The sequence below is a fragment of the Ursus americanus genome, chromosome 22 (assembly GCF_024610735.1).
Source record: "Ursus americanus isolate L20-20 chromosome 22, mUrsAme1.1.p, whole genome shotgun sequence".
NCBI classification, from domain to species: Eukaryota; Metazoa; Chordata; class Mammalia; order Carnivora; family Ursidae; genus Ursus; species Ursus americanus.
Window position 1 is genome coordinate 43,116,112 of NC_142148.1, and position 26,662 is coordinate 43,142,773.

General features: G+C 46.4%; 1 protein-coding gene across 10 annotated transcripts in view; it reads left to right on the plus strand.

Annotated features, from left to right (window-relative positions):
- Positions 1-26,662, plus strand: part of RIN2 (Ras and Rab interactor 2) — a 239,755-nt gene that overhangs the window by 197,261 nt on the left and 15,832 nt on the right. For all 10 annotated transcript variants that reach the window (XM_045809820.2, XM_045809811.2, XM_045809827.2 and 7 more), the window contains 4 exons: positions 3,833-3,944; positions 7,823-7,895; positions 13,157-13,248; positions 16,660-17,799. In XM_045809820.2, coding sequence (XP_045665776.2) covers positions 3,833-3,944; positions 7,823-7,895; positions 13,157-13,248; positions 16,660-17,799 — 1,417 coding nt within the window. The remainder of the gene's footprint in view (positions 1-3,832; positions 3,945-7,822; positions 7,896-13,156; positions 13,249-16,659; positions 17,800-26,662) is intronic.

Here is a 26,662-nt window from a genome sequence, read left to right on the forward strand (position 1 = left end):
CTGCTTTGTTAAAGAGAAAGACTTGGAGTTCCAGAAAGTTCTTCCTAGGTTGTAGGGAGCATAGCTTCCAATGTGCACCTGGGTTGCAGTGCAGGGGGGTTGTGGGATGTATGGAGGCAGCTCCAAGGGAAAAAGCCCTTCACAGTTTGTCTTTCTGTCTTCATTGGCTAAGTTACCGAGGGAGGTCCAGGACTGGGCAGGGTGACTGGGCATCTGAGTAATGAGGAAGGCCCCTGGCTGAAGGGCCTGGGCTGACTTCTTGGGCCTCAACACTGAAGGTGAGCCTGGTTGTGGGGTCCTCAGTTGCCCCTGATATTTTTATTCTGAGCCTGGGAACCCTGCCAGGGCTCAGCCATGCAACTTGGGACTTCAAAAGTTCCAAAGTTCTGTGTCCATAGGCTTGTCTTCTCTCGCTGCTGATGTAAACCTGTTTCTCTTGGTCTTCCTCAGTGGCTTCCCACAGGGCTCAGTGCCCAATTATGTTTCTTCAGCTACTGTCTACCCAACACCAGTCAACACCAGTCTCCTAATCAAGACTACTCCACGACTCTAGAGGTTCCTCAAAAAATGTCACTCAGTGATTGGTGTATCCTGTGCTGTTCAGTATGGTAGGCACTTGCCCCATGTGGCTATTTAAATTTGCAGTAATTAAAGTAAATTAAAAATTCATTTCCTGAGTTGCACTATAGCCACATTTGAAGTGCTTACTAGCCACGGATGGCTGGAGGCTACCATATAGGATGGTGCCGAACATAGCATGTTTCCAGCACAGAAAGTTGTATTGGACAGCGCCTTTGTACCGTATCTGCTTCCCAAAAAAGGATGAATACAATAAGTCATAGATAAAGTAAGACTCGGAACAACTCATGACAAGAGATAGAAACTAAGAAATAGATGGTGAAGCAAGGGAAAAAAAGGGAAAAAAAAACAAACTCCATCGTAGCTTGCTGAGAATGTTGTTGCATTTGGGCACAAAAATAAACTTTTGAGTTTCCTATCAGCCAGAACCTCACTGTTATCACTTTTTGACTCATAACTGAGTCTTTGTTTCTCATCTGACAGAAACAGACAAGACTGAGACTTCTGTTGGAACAGGCTCAGGGTGACGAGTTGCAATATTTGATCATCTTTGTGGAATATTCCTTGGCCAGCATGCCAGGTCATTGCCTCTAGTCTGGGTCTGTACGATCAGGAGCCATGTCTGTGGGGCCCCTTCTTTTTGGAGGTTGAGTTGTCTGCTCCTGCATTTCTGCTTGAAAGTTCTGAAGGGGGAGGTTGCCCTGTTGCTAGGCAACAACTCCCTTCGCTGCATGGCTTCCCTCCCAGCACAGGGCACGTCCATTCCTGCTGAGACCACGGGGAACAAGTCAGGTGGAAAGTTCTGTCTGTCTACCTACTTGATCCCTGGACAGGACCTGCCTGACGAGATAGAGCAAGATGAGGGCAGGCTGAGGGCAGGTGGAGGACAGGAGCAGCATGGATCTAGAGAGGCCAGAGGGCACCACAAGCAAGAAGGCTGAAGAGAAGGAAAAGCAGGTGTGAGACGAAGGAAGATTTTTTTTTAATTTTGTACTATGTTATGTTATTCACCATACAGTACATCATTAGTTTTTGATGTAGTGTTCCATGATTCATTGTTTGCATATAACACCCAGTGCTCCATGCAATACGTGCCCTCCTTAATACCCATCACCGGCCTAGACCAATCCCCCACCCCTCTCCCCTCTGAAGCGCTCAGTTTGTTTCCCAGAGTCCATAGTCTCTCATGGTTCATTCCCCCTTCTGTTTATCCCCCCTTCATTCTTCCCTTCCTCCTCCTACCGATCTTCCTGCTATTCCTTATGTTCCACAAATGAGTGAAACCATACGATAATTGTCTTTCTCTGCTTGACTTATTTCACTTAGCATAATCTCCTCCACACCCATCCATGTTGTTGCAAATGTTGGGTAATCGTTCTTTCTGATGGCTGAGTAATATTCCATTGTATATATGAACCACATCTTCTTTGTCCTTGAGACAAAGGAAGATTTGAAAGTCCAGCCATGGTATCATGGGTCCTTGGGGTGCCACCATCCTTAATTCATCTACATCCTAGGACAGGAATCAGCAAACTTTCTGTAAAAGGCCAAAGTGTAAATATTTTTGGCTTTGTGGGCCATACAGTCTGTCAGAGCCTCTCAGCTCCACCTTAGACAGCATGTAAATGAATGGGTATGGCTTTGTTTCAATAAAGCTTTATTTATAAAAACAGGCAGCAGGATAGATTTGGTCTGCAGGCCCGACTTTACCAACCCCTGTTCTAAAGCTGCAGACATTCAGGAAATAAGGTTGTACTCTCTCTGATCCCCAAGGTTCAAGTAGATCCCCACCTGTGCAAGGGAATAATACTTCTACTCCGCCAACCAACAGCTGGTTCCCAGCAGTGCTTTGGGCTTTTGTACCCACTGGGATAGGGTTTAGGAAACATCTGCTTCAGTTTTCGGGTGTCCCAGAAACACTAACTCCCAGATGTATTCTATTCCATGGCTGCCTCCCTGTGGGTGCTGGGAGAGAATAGAGAACTCAGCGGTCTTCCTGATTTTCCCTCCAAGCAGACACCCAATCCCCATAACCACACTCCCACCCTCCACCCAGAAGTTTCTTAGAAGCTATTGACTGGACATATGGAGGAAAGTGAAGATTAGGTGAAATAATAAGAGTTAAGAGAGTGGAGAGCATGGTGTCTAAATGCAGAGGGAAGAGAAGTGGTTAGAGAAACAATACAGGATAGGATCCTTGGAGAAGGACCATGTACTCCATCCAGAAGGGAACCAGAACTCAGCCAGGCTGTCCCACTGCACACTGTAGGAGGCACCATTTGATTTGTAGCCTAGGTAATTGGTGCCCCCTGGAGTTGTGCAGTGCCTAGGGGTACAGGGCATACTTGGCTCTGCAGTGTTGGAGGCCAGAATGGTGGCCTGAAATGGACAGTGAGAATTGGGTTGGTTTAAAGCACATGTCTGAAAACAGTATCAGAACCTGGAGGGAGATTGTCACAAGTTGGGGCAAGTCAGGTGTAAATGGACCTGTAGTTCCAGTGTTGGCTGCGGTGAACCTCAGAGCATACCTCCCCACCTCCCTAAGAGGGCAGCCAGTTTTAGCTCCAGCAGTTGTCACCGTACCTGGTGTTGCCATATCATCCTGTTTTCCAAGAGAAGCTAGAAACTCAGATTTTTAAAACCTGCTTTTTCACTCTTGGAACAAACTTAATTCTCTTTTCTTTTCTTTTTTTTTTTTTTTTTTAAGATTTCTCTATTTATTTGAGAGAGAGAGATCATGTGCAGGGAGGGGCAGAAGGAGAGGGAGAGAAACTGCCTGAACCATCCAGGTGCCCCACAGATTTAATTTTCTCTCATAAATACACTCATCAGCCAAATTAGCCAGTGAACTCAACAACTCACCTCCTATGGTTTAACCATGTTACCCATGATTAGAATCGGGGTTTCATCAACCATGATGCCCATTTAGACACGGACTAGAGAGCACGTAACATGAGCTATAAAACAATCACCAAACTGAAAATGCTACTGCAGTCTAAGGAAGCATTAGTGTTATGGAGAAGATTCCATCAAAGGGAAAGTAGGATTCTGTGGAAGCCAGTTGTCAAAGGAAGGCAGCTGTGGCATGTTTGTTGAGAGTCCTTTTTGCTGGCAGGGGAGAGTCCCAGGTTGAGCCTTGTGGTTTAGTTATGAAGGGCATTCTAGTCATGGACATCAGGTGTGCAGGAAATCATATGCCCAGCTTCTCACCTTCTAGATATTTCCTAAGCTTGAATTTTTTTCCCTCTGCTAGATCTTCCTGGTTCGTAAATCCACCAAAATGCAGAAGAAAGTTCTCTCCCTTCGCCTGCCCTGTGAATTTGGAGTCCCACTCAAGGAATTTGCCATAAAGGAAAGCACGTACAGTAAGTGGTCACGGGATGGCGAAGTCCTAGTTGACGGGAGGGCCTCTGGTCATCTGAGCAAGTGGAAGTGGACAGAGCTTGTGCTCTGAGACAGACAGACATGAGTCTGAGTCCTGGCACTGTTACTTCTTCACTCAGTGACTGGGCAGGTAGCCTACCCTAGGAGCCTTGGTTTGCTTATCAGAACAATGGGGAGATCACAACACTAGGGAGCTGTTAACAGTTTAATTAAACAGCCTGCCTGCAAAGCGTGCAGCCCACTACTTGGCACATGGCAGGATGGCTTTCTTGCTACCTTCCCAGTTAAGAAGAGCATGGATTTGTTTCCTAGGTTTGCTGATGACTAACCCACAGAATAAGCCACAGCGATTGGGCCTTTTTATGGGATGTCATGCGAAAGCATGTGTCTGCCCGTCTTTGTGAATTACCCTTGAATGGACGTGTTCCCTCCAGACAATCACTGTTCAGTCATCTATGAAATGCAGCTAATCAAAGGCAGAATCCAGCCCTCTGAAAAAATCAACCAGCAGAGGTTTTGAAGGGATAGTGGTGGCTTTGGTTTTCTTCTGCTATTCCGCAATCACTGAAAATGTGAAGTCTCGGGAGGCCACGTTTTTGTTTTTTTTTTTTAAGATTTTATTTATTTATTCGACAGAGATAGATACAGCCAGCGAGAGAGGAAACACAAGCAGGGGGAGTGGGAGAGGAAGAAGCAGGCTCCTAGCGGAGGAGCCTGATGTGGGGCTCGATCCCATAACGCCGGGATCACGCCCTGAGCCGAAGGCAGATGCTTAACCGCTGTGCCACCCAGGCACCCCGGGAGGCCACGTTTTAAATATAAAAGGGAACACACAATGCTGGTGTATGCCAGCCTCCAGGAAAGGATCCATAGAGACTCTGTGCCCCAAAGGGGAAAGCTTCATTGAAAGCACAGGTTAGCAAGCTGAGGAGGGAAGGCCAGGAGAGGTGAGTTTGGAAGCCTGGCGACTCTCTCAGTAGCAAGACTGAGACCAGGACGTTCGCTTGCTTTCCGATTTCCACCTAAGCAAGACTCAGTCCCTGTGTTTGAAGAAACCGAAGGTACTGAGGTCAGTTTAAGGGTAGGCAAGGTATTGTATTCAGCCCAGAGTTCATAGTCTCACTGAACCAAATGGCCTTCATGGAGTCTAGAGGGGACATTTCCAGCAAAAGTGAAACCTGCGGCCTCTTTGTGGTCAGCCTCAGGTTCAGCTGTCAACCTGGGCCTTGTGATGTGTTTCCTCCAGGCTCTGCAGGTCACTGATGCCCAGGGAAACCTCCACGAGTGACCCTGGTGCAGGGCTTCTACCGGTTTACTTGCATGGGGTGATCACAAGACAGACTGCAAACCCTCCATTCTAAAGACAGTGGATCAAATTTTAAGTGAGGGAAGCAGTGCTGACGTGGCTCTTGGAAGTTGGCTAGCCAAGAAGTGATAGACTACCTGGGTTTTACATCCCTTCTAATATCTAAAGTGAAGCATGATAAGTTAGCCTGGAAGTCCCCTCTTTGCCCCCTATGGTAAATACAGTTAGTGTTTGAACTTTAAAGCTTTCTTGGCATTCATCTTGGATTCCTCCTGACTAAAGATTTTTCCTCCCTATTGTGTCAAGATTTGAATCAATTCCCTCTTCCTATCCGGGGACTTACAGTGGTTGAAAAAGTCTGAGGAAGCATTCCCTTGTAACTAGTTACCGCAGGTCCTGGTGCGGCCATGATGGCCCCTTCCTGGCCAGGGCCTGGCTTTTCTGTGAACGGAGGTGGATTGAGAAAGGAAGGAGTTGCTAGGAAAACAGATACTTTGTCATAACATCTGGACAATATGGTTTAATAGTAAAGACCAGCTCATATTTGTATAGACTGCCTTCACAGGAATTACTCCATTTTTAAATTTAATTGTATTGTATTTTATTTTATTTTTTAAGATAATAAACAGACTTTACTTGCATAAATGGTATTATGACAATCGAAAGTGCCCCCACAAGTCTGTAAGACTAAAGGCACGTGAGTACTATACTGTAGTTATAAAAGCTGCTTCCCACAGGGGGACAGGTAATAATTCTGAAGCCATTATACATGTATACTGGACCTTACAATGAAGTAAGTGACGGCAGGTGGTGGGAGCCATGATTCTCACTGCTGGAGAGGGAGGTGACAGATAAATAAGAGCAGGAGACTAGAATGATCCATGTGGTAAGGATCAGTGCTGGAGACATCAGTAAGAACCCATGTTTCTCTTGATATAGATACAGGTGGTTACATACAGGGAATATTTGTAATTATGATGTATTTACACAGGTTAGTATACACTCATATATTTCTTTGGTCTGTCAGCTGAGAGAATAACACCTAAAAGAAACAATACCCCAGTAGCAACCAGCACACCTAATGCCCAGATATTGGTGTGTGTTTGTTTACTTTTAACTTTTTTTTTTTTTTACTTAAATTTGACTTGGTTGACATACAGTGCAATATTGGTTTCTGGAGTAGAATCCGGTTGATTCATCACTTACATACAATTACTCCATTTTTTAAAAAATTTCAGTTTCCTCTCCTACCCTTCTGGGAGAGAGGGAAAATACTGTTCTTGTCCATTGTACAGATGAGAAAACCAAGGCTCAGAGAGGTTAACCTCCCCCACACCGGCTCCCTCCTACTTAACTCATTAAATTGTGGTGCACATGTAAGTTTCTGTTTCTGTCTGTCTGTCATGGTGTATGTGCAGAGGCATAGGTGTGTCTGGGGATGCTATCGAGATACTAAATAAGCCAACTAAGACAACATACGCAAATCACAAGCAACACAAATGAGGATATGAAGTGTAATAAGAGGGAGAAACACGCATCTGATTGAGGAATAGAGGAAATCTTCACAAAGCCGAGGCTATTTGGAATGTTTTTGGAAGAATGACTGCCTGAGTGGCATTTTGGCCGACACGGCATGAGGAGTGGTTGGCAAATACAGAAGTATTTGAAGTCAAATCACTCACTGTCCTGCCATTTGGAAGATGTGCAAGATGGCTCAACATCTTGCCAGAACATGGTCGCTGGAAAGCTTGTGCCCTTGGTGGTGGCAGTGGTGGCAGGTGGGGTGCTCGAGGTCAGTGGGTTTTAGAATCTTCCCTACTGAATTTATCCAAAAGCCAGTTTACTGGAACCTTGTGTTTTCCTCCAAGCTTTGTACTCCTTTCGCCGGGTGTCTTAACCAGAGGTGGTTTGTTTTGGAAAAGAGGAATGTGGTCCAGTAGATCCACCCAAGGAGGGTCAGTGGCAGTGGGGACTTTGGTGTTTCCCCAACACCGTTGTATGCTCATGGCCTCTCATGCTGACCTGAGTGGCCCCTTGTCCCCTGCTCAACTTTGTGTTTGAACTTTTTTTAAGATTTTATTTATTTATTTGACGGAGAAAGAGCGCATGCACAAGCAGGGGGAGGGGCAGAGGGAGATGCAGACTCCCCGCTGAATAGCCCCAAGGCAGGGGCTCCATCCCAGGACCCTGGGATCATGACCTGAGCCAAAGGCAGACACTTGACCAACTGAGCCACCCAGGCACCCCATGTGTTTGAATTTTTTAAAAAGATAGTTGTGCAATTTGAGCCTGTGCTGGTCTGTTTACCAAGCACTGGAGCATGTGCTCCGAATGAGTCAGGGCCTGAACTTCTAGGCCATGGACTCTTTAATGGCCTCATTCTGGGTGACACACATCCTCCCCACAGCTGGTTCTGATAAGCCACACAGTAGTAGTTGGTTCGAGAGCACAGAGATGGTCCTACACATGCAGCAGACAACACCAGAGGGCCTTTTCTTTCCCAGAACAATGCTCCAGGACACTCAGCTGGTTTCTGAAATCTCTCTTTTGCAGCTTTTTCCCTGGAAGGCTCAGGAATCAGTTTCGCGGATTTATTCCGGCTCATTGCTTTCTACTGCATCAGCAGGTAAGACCTCCTCACCTGTTATGATTTCAAGCACCTGATTAATGCGTGCAGGATAAATGGGCCTGGGGTTTCTTGATGAAAGCTGGGCAGAGGGGTCTGGGAGGCTTACTGCCTATGAGATTTCCCTGGAAGGATTGGCTACGAAATTAAAACAGTCACCAAGTCCCCTCTGCCAGGCTTAAGATCAATATACTACCCTGGCCCCTCCAAATTAATACGTCCGTGTCTTCAAGCTATTCCCAGGGCTCCTTTCACCTAGACCCATCAAGCAGGGGAAACACACACACATGTACACATACACAAACACACAGAAAGGGACTCATGATGCAGACCTGTAACATAAAGGTCCCTGATAATGTTTCTGAAAACTCTCCAAGGGATGCAGTTCATGCTAGAAATACAGGCTCCGTAAACCAGCCCATAAATCTTGCATCCCTGTCCTGCGGGCCCACTTGGTGCTCATGCCCTTTTTGTAACTAAAGCAACTGTGTTAGACTACAAGTAGGTCAGCCCCAAATCACCATGTTAGTGTGGGGAGGCTATGAATTGTTGAAGGCTCTCCTCTTTTCTTTCCTTGCTAGCCATCATAGTTTTTCAAATGGAATGTTCTTTTGGTGCTTCAGAATCCAACTTTGCAGAGACTGATGTTGCTTCCACATAGGGCTGCAGGGCTCAGTTGGCCCCCTTGGCTTCTCTGTGTGCCTGTTACAGACGATAGAGCGCAGACAGGCATGCATTCCTGGGTTGTTTCCAAAGATCATGTCTCACAGCCATCCCAGTGTGAAACAAAGAAGCTTGTTTGGGGTTCCTTTCCTTTATGTCAATTTAAGGATCAAGCCTGGCTCAAAGACGGAGTTAGACGTTTGTTGTACCTATTGGGTTAGACCCTCCCAGGGGCAGGCACTGAGCTGTTGATCCCTAGACATCCCCAGGCCGGCAAAGCCACACAGCCAATGCCCTGAGGGTGGGGAGGCACTTTCAGTGGGGGCATCCAGGGCTGATAACCCGGAGGAAGAAACCAAGGGGCTTCATCTAGAGTTGGATCCCGTGGGCAAGAGCCCTTGGCCTGTGTAAGGAAGAATATCTGCTGCCCAGATAGAAGAAGAAGCCAGTGCAGTGCAGAAGCCCTCACCAGCCCCAGGAATCCACACCTGGTCTGGTTTGAGGCCAACCAGTTCCCGAAAGTGAATTTCAACACTCACATGTTGATCGGAGGTGAAGTTGGCCAATGCTTACTCTTCAGAGTTGGCTTGTTGACTGTCCTGTTGTTGTGAATAATTGTTACACCTATAAAACAGTATTTGGCAGTAGCACACAAAAGATACCATCTCTCCCCTCAGTATTCATAATAGGCTGGTATACCTGCTGTCCAGGGCTGTTTGATAGTTGAGGGAGATAAAGCACATGAAAGCCTTCTCTACACTACAAAACAAGATACCAATATAAGGTGCTGATGGGAAAATCCCCACATTGACATTCTGTGATCAGAGACCCCTGAGACTCATTAGCCTGTTTTGTCCCTCAAAATGCAAAGGTTCTTCATGTTTTTGTTTCTCCTCTAATGCTTTATGCTACTCGTTTACCCAAATCGATGTTCTTAGTCATCAGTACTTGATTTGACCCAGTCTGACCACAATATTTTTGAAATGTTCTAGTTGGTTACTGGTATGTAAATGTATCCACATAGGGAAGTGGTTGGGTTGTCAGCCCCGGTGTTCCCCTGGAATGCGTATGCACAGGTGCACTAGGTTAGGGAATTCCTGAATCAGTCAGCATGTGGCTTGCTACATCAGGAACGTCCATGAAGAGTCAGGCTGAGAACACAAATAAGACACAAACCTTGGCCATGAAGGCCTGGTCGCTCCCTGTCAGTTCGGCATCCTCAGTGTCTTGGAGCATGCTAAAATCACCTGGAATATTGTTAGAACGCAGATTCCGATTCAGGTGGTCTGGGGCAGTGTCTGAGAGTTTGCGTTTCCAACAGCCTCCCTGGTCATGAGGCCAATGCTGCTGGTCCTACAGTTTACACTTTGAGTAGAAAAGGGCTAGACGAAATAATAATTCTTAATTATTATTGACTAAGTATAATTATAATTTCAGGGGCTTTCTATAAATGTGCTAGGTACCATACATACATAATTTCTCATCCTCATGGCAACTCTGAAATTAGGATCGTGAAGACACCATGGCTCAAAGAGTGAGACACTTGCCCACAATCATTCAATTAATATGTGGCAGATACTGGATTTAAATCCAGACCTGCCTCAGTGCCAGAGCCCATATCTTGCTACTGTACAGCACCCCTCCATGGACCTTGGGGTCCAAAGGACCTGGGTTCCCAGCCCCACTTAATTCCACATGAGCTCTGTGAGTGGGTGCCAGGACCTCCGCATCTATGCTATCCTGTGCTCCTGATCCACAGGATGGAGGACATCAGAGCCTCTTCCCAGCGGCCCGTGTGGGTCCCTTGTGAGTTACAGTGCTTGGTGCAATAGTAAGTGCTCACTAGTTAGTCTCTTTAGAAACGTGACATATAGAGCAAAGGTTAAAAAGTAGATTATGTGTGTCCTAAACCTCTTGAGTGAAACATTTATACCTAAGCTGGCTTTATTTTGTCTGTTATGTAGGTTTTAGAATCAGGGCTCCTTTCCTTAACAGGATAAAATGAGAGGGAAGCAACTGTGTGTGTGTGCTGTGTTATACCCTTAGCTGGTGCAGTGGAAAAGGACTCATGTGCAACATCTAATTTTCCAGTAGATCAAAGCCGAAAACCAGCCATTAGTGAGATACAGGTGTGCTTTCCTGCCATACGTGCCCTTTAGAAAAACCCAAACCAGCCATGTGATGTTTAGGCTCCAGGTACGGCATTAGGCAAGGTAAAAGCTTAAAATAAACAGGTTGGTTTTGTCATATGTGGCTTTCCCCCAAATCGTCTAAAGAAAGAAGATTTTAATTAAGTTTGTACAGCCGTAGAAACATATATTTATATGATGCTTTGGTGTTACAAAGTTCTGCTTCCCATTAATCTTCTTTAAGATTATAATCTGAGTCATTGCCTCTCCCGAGTTAGGCAGCAGCTATTACAAACGCTGCCGTCCCCTGAGGCTCCACCTGCTTCATCCAGAACAGAAGCAAGTGGACAAGAAGGGGGTGCTCACAACATTTGGAGGCAGACGAAAGGGTCCCTGGAAACAACTCGGAAAAGAGCCGCCTCCTGACCTCCCCACCCCTAGTATTTATGTGAGCAGTATATTCGAGGCCATGAGACAAATTACATTGTATTCATGTTTTGCTCTTTTCATTGACCTTACTAATTTGTTACTCATTGTCAACAGCTTCAGGGGTTCCAGAATTCTCCAGTCATCCAGATTTAATCTGATTCAATTTAGAATGTTGCCTAATCTTACTGTAAACAACGAGTTGTTTGGGATAGTCATTCTCTTCAATGGAAATTTTCACAGCATCTTGTGTAGACAAAATATAGGCAGAAGCTCTAGGTTTTGTCTCTCAGTTACTCCACCTCAGCCATGATGGCCTCCTTGCTGTTCTTCATATATGCCAGACCCTCTCGCACTGCAGGGCCTTTGCACCTGCTGCTCCCTCTGCCTAGAATGTTCTTTCTTTCATGATTTACGCCTTGGCCCCCTTTAGATCTTCAGTCAAATGCTACCTGCTCACGGGGCCTTCTCTGGCCAACTCTCACTCTTGAATACTCTTTGTTATTCCCCTTTTGCATGTTTTTTTAAATCTGTCGCACACATCCCCTTCTCATGTATTCTATAAGTAGCATATTTGTTCCTTGTCTTTCGGTGTCCACTGGAGTGAAACTCCATGCAGGCAGGCAGGGTCTTTTGTCTGTTTGTTCTCAGCACCTGGAACAGTGTCTGGCACATCATAGATGATCATAAACATTTGTCAAATGAATGAATGAATTCCTTTTTTTTAAAAAGATTTATTTATTTATTTGAGAGAGAGAGTATGAGCGGGGGAGGGGCAAAAAGAGGGGGAGAGGCAGAGAGAGCCTTCACATAGACTCCCTGCTGAGCTCTGCGCTCAGCCTGAAGCAGGGCTCAATCCCAGGATTCTGAGATCATGACCTGAGCCGAAACCAAGAGTCTGCCGCTTAACCGACTGAGCCACCCAGGTGCCCCCAAGTTCTTTTTTTGTAAGACCAGTACCACCACTGAAAAAAATAATTTCTTTTTGGATAAGTCACTATTGTTATTGTATATTCATTCATTCATTTACTCAAAACACGCTTTCTCACTGTCTGTATCAGGCAAGGCGTTGTGAGAGCCCTGGGGGGTGGGGAATCACCAATGCTTATCCCACATATATGAAAATGAACAGCTGTTTGCTAGGTCTGCTTTTGTTCTTTTGGAGAAAGCAGGAGGCCATGGTCCATGCATTTACTAGTGGTGACACTGTATATTGGCCATGGAAGGACCCTTGTGTCTTCCTGTTGGTCCTGTCGGTCTGTGATGTTGGGTGCATGTGTTTGCTGGTCCACCCATGGTGCCATGCTGCTTGGGGGCAGGCTGTTGCATGAAGTCCTTTCCATTTGCCCCCCTACTCAGCATGGTGCAGGGGTAGCAGCAGCAACATCGCCTGGGAGCATGGCAGAAATGCCAAATTTTCAGCCTCACCCAGACCTCCTGAATCAGAGTGTGCAGTAAAACAAGACTCCCAGGGATTTGTGTGCACATAACAGATAGAGAAGCCCTACCTTAATACCAGAGGGAGTTCTTGTCTCCAGCACACAAAGCACAATGCATGGGCTCTAGCTGGAAGATGTCAAAGTAAAACCAACAGATGGTGGAGAACCTGCCGTGTGTAAGGAAGTGAGATATAAATCTTGGTTTAGGATTATACATTCCTGCTCAGTGAGTTGGGGCCCAATGTACAGAACATGTAGCAAATTAGTACGTAATGTTTTATGTGTGTATATGTAAGATCCACCAACATAGGGATTCTGATACTAACACTAGGTACATGTCAGCTACCCCAGGAAGGAAATTTCATCCTTGTTACAGATAACCAAAACCAGTCAGCCTATATCTCAGGCTGTCCAAGTGTGTTACTAGAGGCAAAAATAGTAATCCTGCGGTCCTATCTCCAGTAAACACAAGGTCTGGTTAGGTATGATGTAGTGTCTCCTTAGGACATTTCAGTTGAAGCTAAAACATCTCTAGGGTGGAAATGCAAAGAAGAGATAGAAACAAGACACATAATTACAAATATTCTCTTTTTTGAAAAATCAGGGATGTTCTGCCGTTTACCTTGAAGTTGCCTTATGCCATTTCAACAGCCAAGACTGAGGCTCGGCTTGAAGAACTAGCCCAGCTGGGACTAAGTAAGTGGGTGCCCCTGCCCAGGTCTCTCCTGAAATGAATCTATGGAGCAGAGTCAGTGTTAGGCTGGCTGGTGATACACTGTCCCATCGAGAAACAATCCCCATCTCCATGGCAAAACTTGGCCTCTAGGTCCATGAGGCCCCTGAATCACACCTGCCAAGAGTCTTTTTTCTAAGTCGAACACTGAACTGACTCTCAGAGGCAAGTCCTCCGTTTGCCTGGGTAACCCCCACATCTCCCCAGCGTCTCCCATGAATGGGTTTAGCTACCTTAAATATCTGAGTCCTAATGGAATACAAACTTCTCTAGTGGGTCCTGTCTTTCCTTTCTGTGGCGTCTTACTGGAGAAAGACCTTCCATGGCCAGCAAATAGTACATCTCACGTGCACTACTTTTGTTCTGGAAGAACACACGGGCATTGACAGCACTTCTGTGCTTTGGGGAATTTGACCGTGCAGGCATCTCGAGTAACATCTGTCTCACTTCCTCTCTTGTTGTTCAGTTTCAGTGCTGGTGTCCTGGGCCATGTCCCCTATTCTGCCATGCATCCTCGCTCTGGCCAGCTGGGCACTGGGTTCCCCTCCCGCCCCTTTGCCACCACCCCTAAATGCAACATCATGCTTCTGGACCGTGGTTGACAATGGATCAGGACATACAGTTCACCCAATTTCACTTCCTTGTCCCATTGCCCTCAGGAATTATGTGGGTTTAACTTTTGGAGGCGGGGGGAGCTTTCCCCCTAGATTGAAAGGGGAGATTCTCTTAAGAATTTTAGGGCTTCAGTCTTAGAAAAGATTAATAACCAGGCCATTGTATTGGAATGGAAATTTGAGATGCTGAAATGCAAGTACCAGGGCTCCTAGGACCTCTGAGAAGCCTGGAGATAGATTCAGACTCCCTTCTCAAACTTAGATTGCTTCAAAAGAATTGCTACATATGTCTGAAGCCTGTCTGATGGGCAATTAGGTAGTGGGATTGGGAAACTAATTCCTGGTAAAAATACCAGGGTAGGATAAATGTCTCTGCTGAAAAGTTACGCCATCTCTTGCAGTGGAGTTTCAGACACCTTTGGAGAGAGTTTAAGACATTTCTTGAATTTAAGTGAATGTAACTAACTGGATCGCAGGCCTCCTGAAGACTTGCACCAGGTCTGTTTTCGCTGCTGACCTCCATCCGCAAAACTCCTGGTTCCGTGGTCAATGTGCAGTGCCTACTTCATGCTGGGGATGAAGGACTGAACTGTCATGGTCAGCATTTATGTCCTGCAAAGCTAAATGCAAAAATACCTTGTTCTAGTGGCCACTGACCGGAAGCAAATGAGGTCTAATTAATACATACTCAATTTATAATTGTCAGTGTACACACTGTTCATTTTGTGAAGACACAGCACTTTCTACAACTCTACTTCATTTATTTGTCCTTCCAACAAATGTTTCTGGAGGATCTGCTATGTGACAGGCTCCACACCAAGGGGTCAAAAGTTAATAGTGTCCGTCCCTCCCCTCCCCCACCACCCAGGTCTATAGTCCATATGGGAGAATACACATACGTGGGAGCTAAATGTACTAAACCTTATAAAGTCTGGGAGTGGTGGCAGTAGAAGCCTAAGATGGACCCAAACGTGGTGGGAGCCATTCCACCCAGACCTACACTTGGGCAAGAGAAATGCATATATGGCGAGCCAGTGTGTAATCTCAAATTTTCTGGTAGCCCCATTAAAGAAAATTAAAAAGACACAGGTGAAATTAATTTTCAGAATTTATTTTATTTAATGTAATAGATCTGAAATATTTTGACATAGAAGCAATATTTTTTAAAGTATTAATGCAATAAAAGCAATATTTTAAAGGCATTCATGAGATATTTTCCATTCTTTTTTTTTTTTTTAAGATTTTATTTATTTATTTAACAGAGATAGAGACAGCCAGCGAGAGAGGGAACACAAGCAGGGGGAGTGGGAGAGGAAGAAGCAGGCTCATAGCAGAGGAGCCTGATGTGGGGCTCGATCCCATAATGCCAGGATCACGCCCTGAGCCGAAGGCAGACGCTTAACCGCTGTGCCACCCAGGCGCCCCTCCATTCTTTTTATTTTTTATACCAAGTGTTTGAATCCAGTATGTATTTTATCCTTACAACACATCTCTCTACTGGCATTAAATTTTCATCAGAAACACGTGACCTGTATTTAGATTTCATTAAATTTACAGTTGAAAAACTACATTCACATAACATACCCTAGTTTCAAAACTACTTAAAAGTTTGCCAGTAATCGAATTGCCCATCTATTTTTAAATTTAATTGACATGAAACGAAATTTAAAATCAAATGCTTCTGTTGCAGTGCCTGGATTTTAAGCGCTCAATGGCTCTCGTCGATTTGGACAGCACAGAGCCAGAGAGAAGGAAAGGAAGGGCAAGAGGAAGCAGGTGACACTATCAGTAATGTTTAGGACACACAGAGGACGGGACAATGGCTCCCAATGCCAGCCTCCCCGTTGTCCCCCATGATCAACCATTCTGGGCCCATAGAAAAGAAACGCATTTTAGGCAAACGCAACAAGGCAAAGCTATAGAGAGAGAATAAACCTAATCCAAATGGAAATCACAACAGACATCACCATCACCATCTCCCACAATTTGCGTGGAAACCCAAGCCCTGTGTGTAGGTAACATAGGGCCTTTAGCTGCAGTAAGCAATGTGCACTGCTCCAAAGAGTATTGAGTGCATGTGGCCATAGTAAGGAGGGCTTGGATTTAGGGAGTATGGGCAGCTAACCACTAAGATAAATGGTTGAACTTGCACTTAGCATTTGCATAGGTCTGCTGTCCTTTTTTTCTGCTGATGGGTTCCATGAGTGTATTTTTCCTCCTTTGGGGTTTTAATGCTGAACGCGCGTAAAACCCCAAGTGAATTGTGTAACATCCCCCAAGCCCAGCTGCTGGTCCGGCCCATTAAAGGGGAACTGCCAGGTCCTCTGGAGGGCACCTCCAGGAGAAGTGGCTTAGAAAGGGTGGCTTGCTTTGCGAGTAAGCTCAGTTTTTGTAAAGCAAGTCTGGGAGCCCCATGGCCTTTTCCAGGCTTATCCTGTAACAATTCCAGTCCTTTCCTCACCTGCGCAAAGGCTGGGCTGGCTTTGTATGTTGGCCAAGCCACTTCTCAGAGGCTTTGAAGGTGAAAAGCCCCTGGAGCCTTCCTGTGAGCCCACAGTTGGGCCTGGCAGCACTTCTACCCTTTCCAGTAAGGGAATGCAGTTAAAGCAAAAAAGAAAAAGAAAAAAAAAAACACCCAAGTGTGGCGCCTCCCCCTTCAAAGACGTGTGTTGTCATGCAAGTGTGCTCTTTTTAATTTGTGAAGGAATGGCCCGAGAGTACTGTATTTACATTCTTGTGTTCACTGATAATGACTTTCAGATTTTTGGAGCTCTCCAGCTGACAACAAACCCCCAAACCCTCCACCTCCCCATAGGCCTCTCTCCTCAGACGGTGTTTGTCCTGCCTCTCGTCAGCTCTGCCTTATAAATGGAGTGCATTCTATAAAAACCAGGACGCCTTCGGAGCTGGAGTGCAGCCAGACCAACGGAGCCCTGTGTTTTATTAATCCTCTTTTCTTGAAAGTGCACAGCCAGGACCTCAGTGGAGGCCTGAAACGGCCCTGCACAAGGACTCCCAACGCGAATGGCACCGAGAGGCCTCGGTCCCCCCCACCCAGGCCCCCGCCACCCGCTATTAATAGTCTCCACACAAGCCCTCAGCTGTCCAGGACTGAAACCCGGGCGAGCATGCCAGAAACAGTCAACCATAACAAACATGGGAACGTAGCTCTGCTTGGAACGAAACCAACCCCCATCCCTCCACCCCGGCTGAAGAAGCAGGCTTCTTTTCTCGAGGCGGAAGGCAGCGCAAAGACCTTGACCGGCGGCCGGCCTCGTCCCGGCCAGGAGCCGGAGCCGGAGGAGCCGGAGCCGGGCACAGCTGGCAGGCCAGGTGGGGCCCCGCCTGCGGAGGCCCCGCGGGATTGCACAAAGAGCGCCGGCCCTGAATCACGGCCCCCGTGGCATGGAGGCAGACAGAGGCTGAGCGACATGAGCATTTCCACTTCCTCCTCCGACTCGCTGGAGTTCGACCGCAGCATGCCCCTGTTTGGCTACGAGGCGGACACCAACAGCAGCCTGGAGGACTGCGAAGAAGAGAGTGACCAGGAGACCATGGCCCCCCCCATCAAGTCCAAAAAGAAGAGGAACAGCTCCTTCGTGCTGCCCAAGCTCGTCAAGTCCCAGCTGCGCAAGATGAGTGGGGTGTTCAGCTCCTTCATGACCCCCGAGAAGCGCATGGTCAGGAGGATCGCGGAGCTATCCCGGGACAAGTGCACCTATTTCGGCTGCCTGGTGCAGGACTACGTGAGCTTTCTGCAGGAGAACAAGGAGTGCCACGTGTCCAGCACCGACATGCTGCAGACCATCCGGCAGTTCATGACCCAGGTGAAGAACTATTTGGCTCAGAGCTCAGAGCTGGACCCCCCCATCGAGTCACTGATCCCCGAAGACCAAATCGGTAAGTCCCCACTTGGCCTTTTTTTTCCTTTTAAACACAAAGAGTCCCATAACCTTGTAGAACAGTGCATCATCCCGTGGCAGTTCTCTTGGCTGAAGTTTTCTCTGGAGTTCAAAACAACAGCACACTCCATGCCCTCCACCCATTGGAATGGCACCGTAGCTTCTCAAAGCAGCCCTCACCTTAGACCTGACTCCCCTTGCAAGTGTTTTGGGGAGCCACGGATGGGAACCCCAGAGTGGTACTGTGAAGGGGTAAAGTTTGCCTTCTGAGGGTCCGGGGGCCCACCTGATTTTGGGCTGTGTGTGTGACATAGCTGTAGCCTGTTTCCCCGCAGTGCGTCTCTGCAGGCGGTGCATGAATAGAAAGGTATTTGTGCTGTCTTCTGGGAGGGTGTTTTCCTCTGCTTTGTTTGGGAAGGACACCTTTCACTGAGGGACGGTGTGCTTCGCAAGAGTGCAGCCATCACGGGTGTGCCGCTGGATTTCGTTTCCATAGTGACCACACCTGTGTGACAAGTGACAGCTCAGTAACCACAACAGACCCACATCCAGAAGCTCCCTGGGACCACCACCCTGTCCCCCTTCTACCAAAAGGGTAACCGCCCTGCTGGCTTCTGATGCCACAGAATTCCTTAAGCAACATGGTTTTGGAGTAAGCAAAAAGAAAAAAAAAAAGAAAAGCAAGTTTATTTTGTGTACCTTTCAAATAAGTAACATATTTGGAGGTCACATGAAAGGTGTTTTCTCCAAAGTCAGGGGAAATATTTTCTTTATAACCTCATTGAAGGGCTGAATTGTTAATAGTTTCTTTGGCCAAGGAAAATTTGAATTTGGCAGGGCATCTTTTTTTCCAGGGCAAGAGTGTTGCAAGGATTTTTTTTTTCTTTAAATTTCAGAAGGTTGACTCTAAAAGGCTAATTTCAGGGACCTCATTCACTGGGCAGCCACAGCTGAAAGAGCTACCAAATATTTCCAGGCAGTTCATAAAGCTAAACCCAGATTTCTTCTTTCTGATTGGGTCTGTTTGTTGAAAGTAGTAAACACTATGTGGTAGAGAGCTGTCTCTCTCTCTTCTTCTCTCCCACCCTCCCTCCCTTCCTCTCTCTCTCTCTCTCTGTCTCTTTCTCCTTTAAGTAAGTTTCAGCAGCTCTTTGATTTTCTCACAAAGGAATCAAAGCCTTGTTTGTTTTCTCGTGGTTTAAGCCTGGTTGACGGGGCGGGGTTAGAGCCGGGTGTTGCTGAGGAGAGAAACTGGAAGGAATGTGCCCTTGTGGTGTGCTTGGAACTGAAAAAGGTTTCTAGGGGAAGGTGGAATAGCCACCCAGGCTATCCTGTCCTCTGTCCCGCCACAGCCTGCCCCTCAGGGGAGACCAGCTCACTTGCCATATGCACAGGGGTGCTGAACGGTGGAAGAAGCTTCCTCTGGGGGAGCCCAATGCGGGGAGCCAGGCGCGCGCTGATGTCAGCACCAAGCTATGTGGCCACAGCGCCAACCAGCCCACAGAGACAAGGGTCCCGAGGGAACAAGAGCCTTCCCTGCCTTCCCTGCTGAGACCAGAGTGCTGTTCCCTGGGAGGCTCTTCTGCCAGCTACTTTTGAAGTGAAGTTCAGATATGCTATTCGTACTCAGCACAAGGGCTCATTTTCTCCAAAAACAAACATACACTTTGCTGCACTGGAGAGATGCGGCTTTTAATCTAAGGTCATGACAAGAAGGGACGTTGACATTTCTGGAGCCTCTCCTGTGAGCCAGGGTTCTGTCCAAGTGATGTCAGCGGGGCCTGGCCTCAACCCTGTGAAGCAGGCACAGCCATCCCCTGTGGGGTGCAGAACGCAGGGCTTGGCCAGGTGAAGCCCTCTGTCCCCAGGCCACACCAGCTAGGAACTAGCAGGTGCAGCATTTGGAAGAGTAGCTCACCCTTTGTTGAGGCTGCTCAGGCTATAATTCTGTATGGAGGTGTGGGTGTGGCCAACTAAGTGTTGCCCCACTTTTTTATTGGCTTGTTTGTTTTGGTTTTTTAAACTTTTGCATGAGAACAGGCACCTCATCACATGTTCCTTCCCGCATGAAAGCATCATTCTGTGTTGGAAGTACAATGAATGCGCTGGACTTTTGAAATTAAGAGGAAGGTGAACCAGAGCTGAGGTCACCTGAGAAACTCAACACTTGCCCAAATGGAAAGAAAGAGGTGACCCTAATGATCAGAAAACTGATCCCCTTCAATGTGTAAGTCACTCAGTAGGACTCTGACAAAAAATTGGACTTAGTCTAATTGTCTGTGTTTTCCATATTCATGAGTGAAGTGCTCACTAGTTTACTACAGACTGGTTAATACAGTCACTCCTTTGAGCCTCATAACCAACTGAAGGTTGGTACATTTATGTAGATATTGTTCATGTTTTGCAAATTCAAGAACAGAGGCCAAGACATAAAAAGTGACTTGCAGAGGGTTTCACTGCTGATAAGTAGGGGAGCTTGGATTCAACCCAGATCTTTTCTCAGTTGTTTGCATATTCCTACCATATCTCACTTCCTGGGAGGAAGTAATTCACTTTTAATGAGTTCACTTTGAATGCCATCTCTGGAATACCAAGCCTCAAGTTTGTTCTGAACAGGTGTCTGCTAATGCTCCTAAGGCTTTTCAAGAATGCCAGTCTAGTCCTGTCCTTTCCCACAACTTCTGAAGGTGATAGCTCTGAACCAGGAGGTGGGAATTTACATTTAAAGCCTGCATTTACAGATGTCCATCCTGAAATCCAGGAAGATGGAGGAGGCATTTCACTAGCTTAACCATGTAGAATTAGAGCTGTCATTCAAATGTGAAAAATGACCGTATGAACACATACATGTCTACATTTAGTATCTGGAGATGGTGCTGATCTGTCTTCTTCAGAGAGTGGTTCTTCAGGTGTCTAGAGAAAAGCCAATGAAAGCACCAAGCAGCTCTCACTCACTGCCACTTTATCTACATACTCTTGTCATAGCCCTTTCGGTCAGCACTTTCTAGGTGAGTGTAAAATGATAAATAGCCAATCTCAAAAATAAATTAAAAAATTAAAAAATATAAAATAAATATAAAAAATATTAAAAATAAAAAAATATATTAAAAAAAAAAAACTTCCACTCTAAATGGTTGTATCCTAGTATGGAGAATTTACATTCTGTTTAGACTACCCTTTAAAGCACTGTCACCCAAAAGCCCTGCCATTTCAAGGGTCTTGAATAAATAGTAGTTGACTGACATCAGCTTCACTCTCTGGTTGAAGAATGAAGCCAGTGGGGATAAGACATGGTGAGTTCCCAGGTGAGTCAAGCCCCCTATTCCTTCCAGGGCCACATATTGTTTCCCTTCTGGAGAGCTCTCCATGTACATGGACAAACAGATGCTTTAACAAAACCTGTACACACTTTCAGGTCCTAGGAGAAAGTCCTGGGATCAGTAGCTTTATCAGCAGTGAGGTATACCCATGACTGGTGTGTCCTACCCTGTAAAGTAGGGACAGGGTGTGACATTACTCATTATTCTATCATGTGTTCCTCTTTGGTGAGCTTGCCCAGCATACCAGTCTTTCTCCAGTCTTTTTCAACCAATGGGAGAGATTAGTTAGAAATTTCTGATGGTGAAATCTCCACTCTGCAGAACTCGTTGCTTTTTTGTGGTCGATGTTTTGATTTTATTCAAGCAAAAGAATTTTTATTTCTGATCTGACGTTAATCTTGGGAAATCCCTCTGTTTCCAAGGTTTGTTTCAAGAAAAACAAAATTTCTCCAACTCCAAAAATCTTAGTCATCCTAAATTTTCTATTTCGTTCAAACAGCCCACCAGACTGTCGGCAACAGTAGAAGAAAGCCAAGTGTTTGTATCCCTAAAAGTTGATAGTAAAAAAAGCAGGACAGTAGTGTTCTGCTTTATTTAATTGGTGTATGCTAAAATATGTATTTTCTCTGAAGAACATTTTAATTATGTAAAGAAAAGGTATCTTTAAACTCAATTCCTATTCATGTGATTTTTTTTTAATAGAGAAACAATACTGAAAAGTGGTTAGACACCAGAGAGCATACATAGCACGAATAAGAAAGGGGGTTTGAAGTGACTCCCTAGGAGTTAAACAATTACAACTACTTTACTTCCTTAAGCTTCAATATCTAGTGTGACTTGTGTTTTAATTTTTATTTCAAGTTTGGTTCAAGCCCTTGAGTAATTATCTGTTCTTTTTTAGATTAAGGGTCATTCTGAGAGATGTGACCAGAGCAGCATATTGGTGCCAAAATGAGGTTAGAACCTCAAATCTGACTTCTGATCTAGACCGTGTGATCATAACACCTGCAAGGAGGGAATGTTCTTGTACAGTTAGCAAAGGGTAGAGATAAAGAAGAAAGATTGACCTCTTGCAAGATATAAAGAGAATGCTTATATTAGTTTTGAAAATTAGTTTAAATAGAAGACCCCAGCAGGAAGCATCTCTTTTTTTTCCCATGGGACATCATTTGTTGTACAGTTTTGCCTTGGGACATCAAAAATTGGGTTAATTATATCAACTAAAAGAAGGGTCACAACCCTGGAGTTTAGGATCTCTGTTAAGAGTCCCCAACTCCATGATACTCTGTGCAAGGAAATGGGTAGCTCAGTAATTCAGAGAAAGAGAGCCCTTGCTAACAAGGTGGGAACTGGGATGGCATCACAAAATAAGGCTCATGGAGATGTCTGTGCTAGTGTTCTCTGACTATATCCTGAGAATCTTCTATCTCAAGAGAGAGATCAGCACCTGCTGGGCAGGAAACATCACCAGGCAAAAGAGGAATCTTAACAGCAATTGAGAGCATGAGCAGGGAGACATTTGAAAGTCAATGTTGATTGAAATGGAGGCATCAGAATCTTTTTAAGAGTTGGACACGTCTTCCTCTACTCTACTTCCGCCAGTAGAATGGCCCCGATTGGCTGTCTTACCTGTAGATGAAGCCCTCACCATCCAGAGACCCACCCCTAGGCTTGCCTTGCTCCCTCAGTCTGTCTACAGGCCAGGGCAGGAACACCCCCACCTTACCTCTCAAGGACAATGTCCACTTTGGAGACCCTCACTTACTGGCCAGAGTCGGGGGCTTCTTTTAGAAACCAGAAGTCTTAGCCCACCCATCTGTCAAATCCAAGAGTATGTGTTAAATGCATACTGTGTTTTTAATAGAAGCAAGTCAAAGTCCCCATAATCCCTTACTGGTGTGTGGTTCTTGATGGTTTACAGAGCAATTTTATGCATAGAAGCCCCTTAAATCCCCTTAATGCCTTGGGGGGGTCCCCTTATCCTTATTTTTAGAGATGAGGAAACAAAAGCTTAGTGAAGTCAAGCCCGGGTGCAAATGGGACTGAACCAAATCATGTAGTGGGCTTTTCACACTACCCAGAGCGGCTATACTGTCTTTCTGGGCCATTTTATGAGGAGGAAGACTGCAGTGGCGAAGTCATTGTACCAGAGGGGCCTGCTTCTCATTGATGTTGTTACCCTGACTCTCCAAGTTCTGCTCTGTAAAATGCTGGCTCTTCCCTCCACCCCCTCAGTACTCTGCAGAAGCAGGACTCTGAGCACTGCCCACAACCAGGAGATGAGGCTAGACTTCAGCTCCGCCTCCCCGAGGCCAGAGGAGCTGCAGAAATTAATTAGAATTTTTCTGTAAGGAAGATTGGGCTCTTTTCCACTGCATTGTTGTTGTTGTTGTTAATATTTATTTATTTATTTATTTATTTGAGAGAGAGAGAGAGCCGGGGTAGAGGGAGACAGAAAGGGAGAGAGAATCTCCAGCACACGCCCCACTGTGCACAGAGCCCAATGCGGGGCTGGATCCCAGGACCCTGACATCATGACCTGAGCCCAGACCAAGAGTTGGATGCTTAACCGACTGAGCCACCCAAGTGCCCCCTCCACTGCTTTGGTTTTTACCAGCCTTTACTAGAAGGTCCTGAAATCAGTCTGACAGATCCTATACATAAACTATGATGAGAATATAACCTATACTTTCCATAATGCCTTTCCTCGAAGCCCAGCAAAATGAACAAAAATACGCGTGAGTCATCCCCTAGTGCTTGCCATCTTTATTTTGGGATCTTCCTCTAAATGATGAAGTGCCCTGTGTTATTTATGGGCCAAAGCATGCATTGCTTACAAAACATAAAGCAAACCCGGTTACAGGACATCCCTGCGGTGACAGGAGACTTCAGGGATGGGGTGACTGCCCCACACCTGGGGGATGGCTTCATTGCCAGAGTCTCGCTTCCTGTATTCTGCAGGGGTAAGGAGAAGAAACATAATTTTCATGTAGCCACCCAAAGGAAGCGTTTTCAGTTCAATTCAGAAGTCACTTTTGGAGCCCATGCTACCTGTGGGCCTCTAGCTGGGGACTGCAGCTGGCTCAGGTGAGCACCCCCAGGTCTGGTGTTCTGAGGAGAGAGGTCTAGTTTGCTCTGTGCTACGGCAGAGGTCACAGAGAACACCAGGCACCCAGGGAGTGGGGAGGAGGCGGGCAGGTAAGGCTGCATGGGAATCCATGTTGGGAAAAGCAAGGAGCCCACCAGCCACAGGGAACAGCATGTGGAAAGGTGCAGAGGCACAGAGGGGCCACAGTACTGTTGCCTTCAGTGAGAACATGGGTTGCTTCTTCATGAGGATATGGAGCAAAGAAGGGAGGGCAAAGCAGGGGGGCACCCCCAGAAGCTGTCTTTAGGGTGCTGGGAAGCATTTTAGAAAAATCACTCCAGGCAGAGTAAGAGTCAAACTCTTTAACAATCTCTGTAGCCTAGGTGCCAACCAATCAAATCAGACACTGGCCATAAACACCTGCAGGCCAATGTGACAAGCCCAGAGGCCAGGGGCGTGGGGTAGAGAGACACAGAGCAGGGACAGCAGTGTGACCCCGGCCTTCCTAATCAGTAGACCAAAAATTGTCAGCGATGAACCGAATCCACCTTTCATCTCTCACACTTTCTCATCCCAAGTGGGGCTGGGGTCTCCACCTCTCAGATGGAGAGAAAGACACACCACTGCCCAAGTGCTCAGCTCATCTGGGCGTCTGAGCTGTTAGACGGGGACAGAATGGGTCTGTGACAAAACCGTGGCAAGTTCGGGGCAGGAAAACCAGAGGGCCAGACTGCAGATCTGCTGTCTTTGTACCTGTGGGTGGGAGGGGCTGAGGAGAGTAAGAGGGCGCAAGGGAGAAAGATGTACAGGAAGCCAGGCGGCTTTTCAACTAATTTATCAAAGCACTTTCAGTTCCCATTTCCAACCAAGTAAACCACAGTTAACACAGAAGAAAACAAAACCAAGCAGGTCTGAATCATTAAACCTGGAGTCCCTATCCCGAGGTATGCACCTGGCATTTGAAAGGAACAGGGGAGCCAGTGATTCTTGCCCGTTGACTAGGCGACAGGTGCATACAAAGTGCTCACCACGTGGGATCTCACCTGATGTTCCCAACAATCCCACTGGGAAGCTGTGAATGATCCCATTTTATAGATGAGGAAGCTGAAGCCTAGAAAGGTCATCTTCTTCCCTCAAGGTCGCAAAGTAGAAAATGGCTCATGTGGACTTCACATGTAACCTGAGACCTGCTTGAACACCAGGCGGTCCGCTTTTTAGGGGTAGTTGGTACAGAGGATTAGCAAAGTTCTGCTGTGGCTGCCTGGGTGTCCCATCCCAGCTCTGCTAAGATGGGATGGATAAATTTCTCAGCTGGAAGGCAGGAGCGTGTGGTGGTTCAGAGTACATGCTCAGGCGGGACCGTTGGGTTTGAAATCCCAGCTCTGCTACTGATGAGCTGTGTGTGCTCGGTCATGTGTCTTAACATCTCTGTGCCTCCATTTCTTCATATGTTACATGAACTAGACGCCATTGTGTCTGCCCCACTGATACTCACCTGTTTGATTCCCAACTGCTGGTGCCTAAGACATTTTGCCTGACGTTTTCACGTGCCACCAGAGGTCTTGTCCTGGGCAGATGGAATGGCTGGGAAACGAATGCCCTCTCTTCTCTCCTGGAACCTTAAGGGAGCAGGTGTATAAATACCCCTTGAGGCATGCTGTACACTGTGTGTTGGACTTCCCACAGGGTTGAGCTGGTTGAGCTCCAGCTGCCTCCAGTAATAACTGGCTTTATAGAGCACACAATGTTGCCTGCCTTCTCTCCCATCTCACTCCCTCGTCTGCTACCGGTGCTTCCCGGGCTCACCTTCCAAATGAACTACTCACACCTGAGTCCCCATCTCAAGGTTGGCTTCTGGAAGAACCCAGGCTAAAACAAATAGGGATTATGTACTCGTTTCGGTCAAGGGTGGTGTAAATTCTAAATCTGTGTGAAGTGCGTAGCAGTGCTTGGAACACACCGGCACCCAGTCAGTGTCAGTTCCATCCTTAATCCAATTAAGCAGTCAAAGGAAGAGAGGTTAGCGCATAAAGAAAACACCCAGCTCGTTTCGCTGTTCTCGTCCAGAGGGAGGCCCTTGTGCTGTCTGACTTGGCAGCAGCAGCGATAGGCTTGCAGCGCGTCTGCGCCACCTGGGAGAGTCATTGGACTTCTAAGCTGCGTGTGCCCCTGCACAACAAGGATGGCCCTAGTGCCCGCTTCCCACCGCTGAAATGAGGGTTAACATACAGGGGCGGGGGTCATTTGTAGAATCCCCTTGGGATAAGAACTGCTCAGAGGAAGCCCAACAGATTGTAGCGATTACCCAGGTGTAACTTCACCATTTGAAATTTCAAACATTAGCTTTGATTTCTGTCGCTTTCCTTTAAAAAAAAAAAAACAAAAAAAAAACAGAATGCCAGAACTCAAATAAACCGAGAGGCCATGCGACCTCATCTTTTATCTTTGTCAAC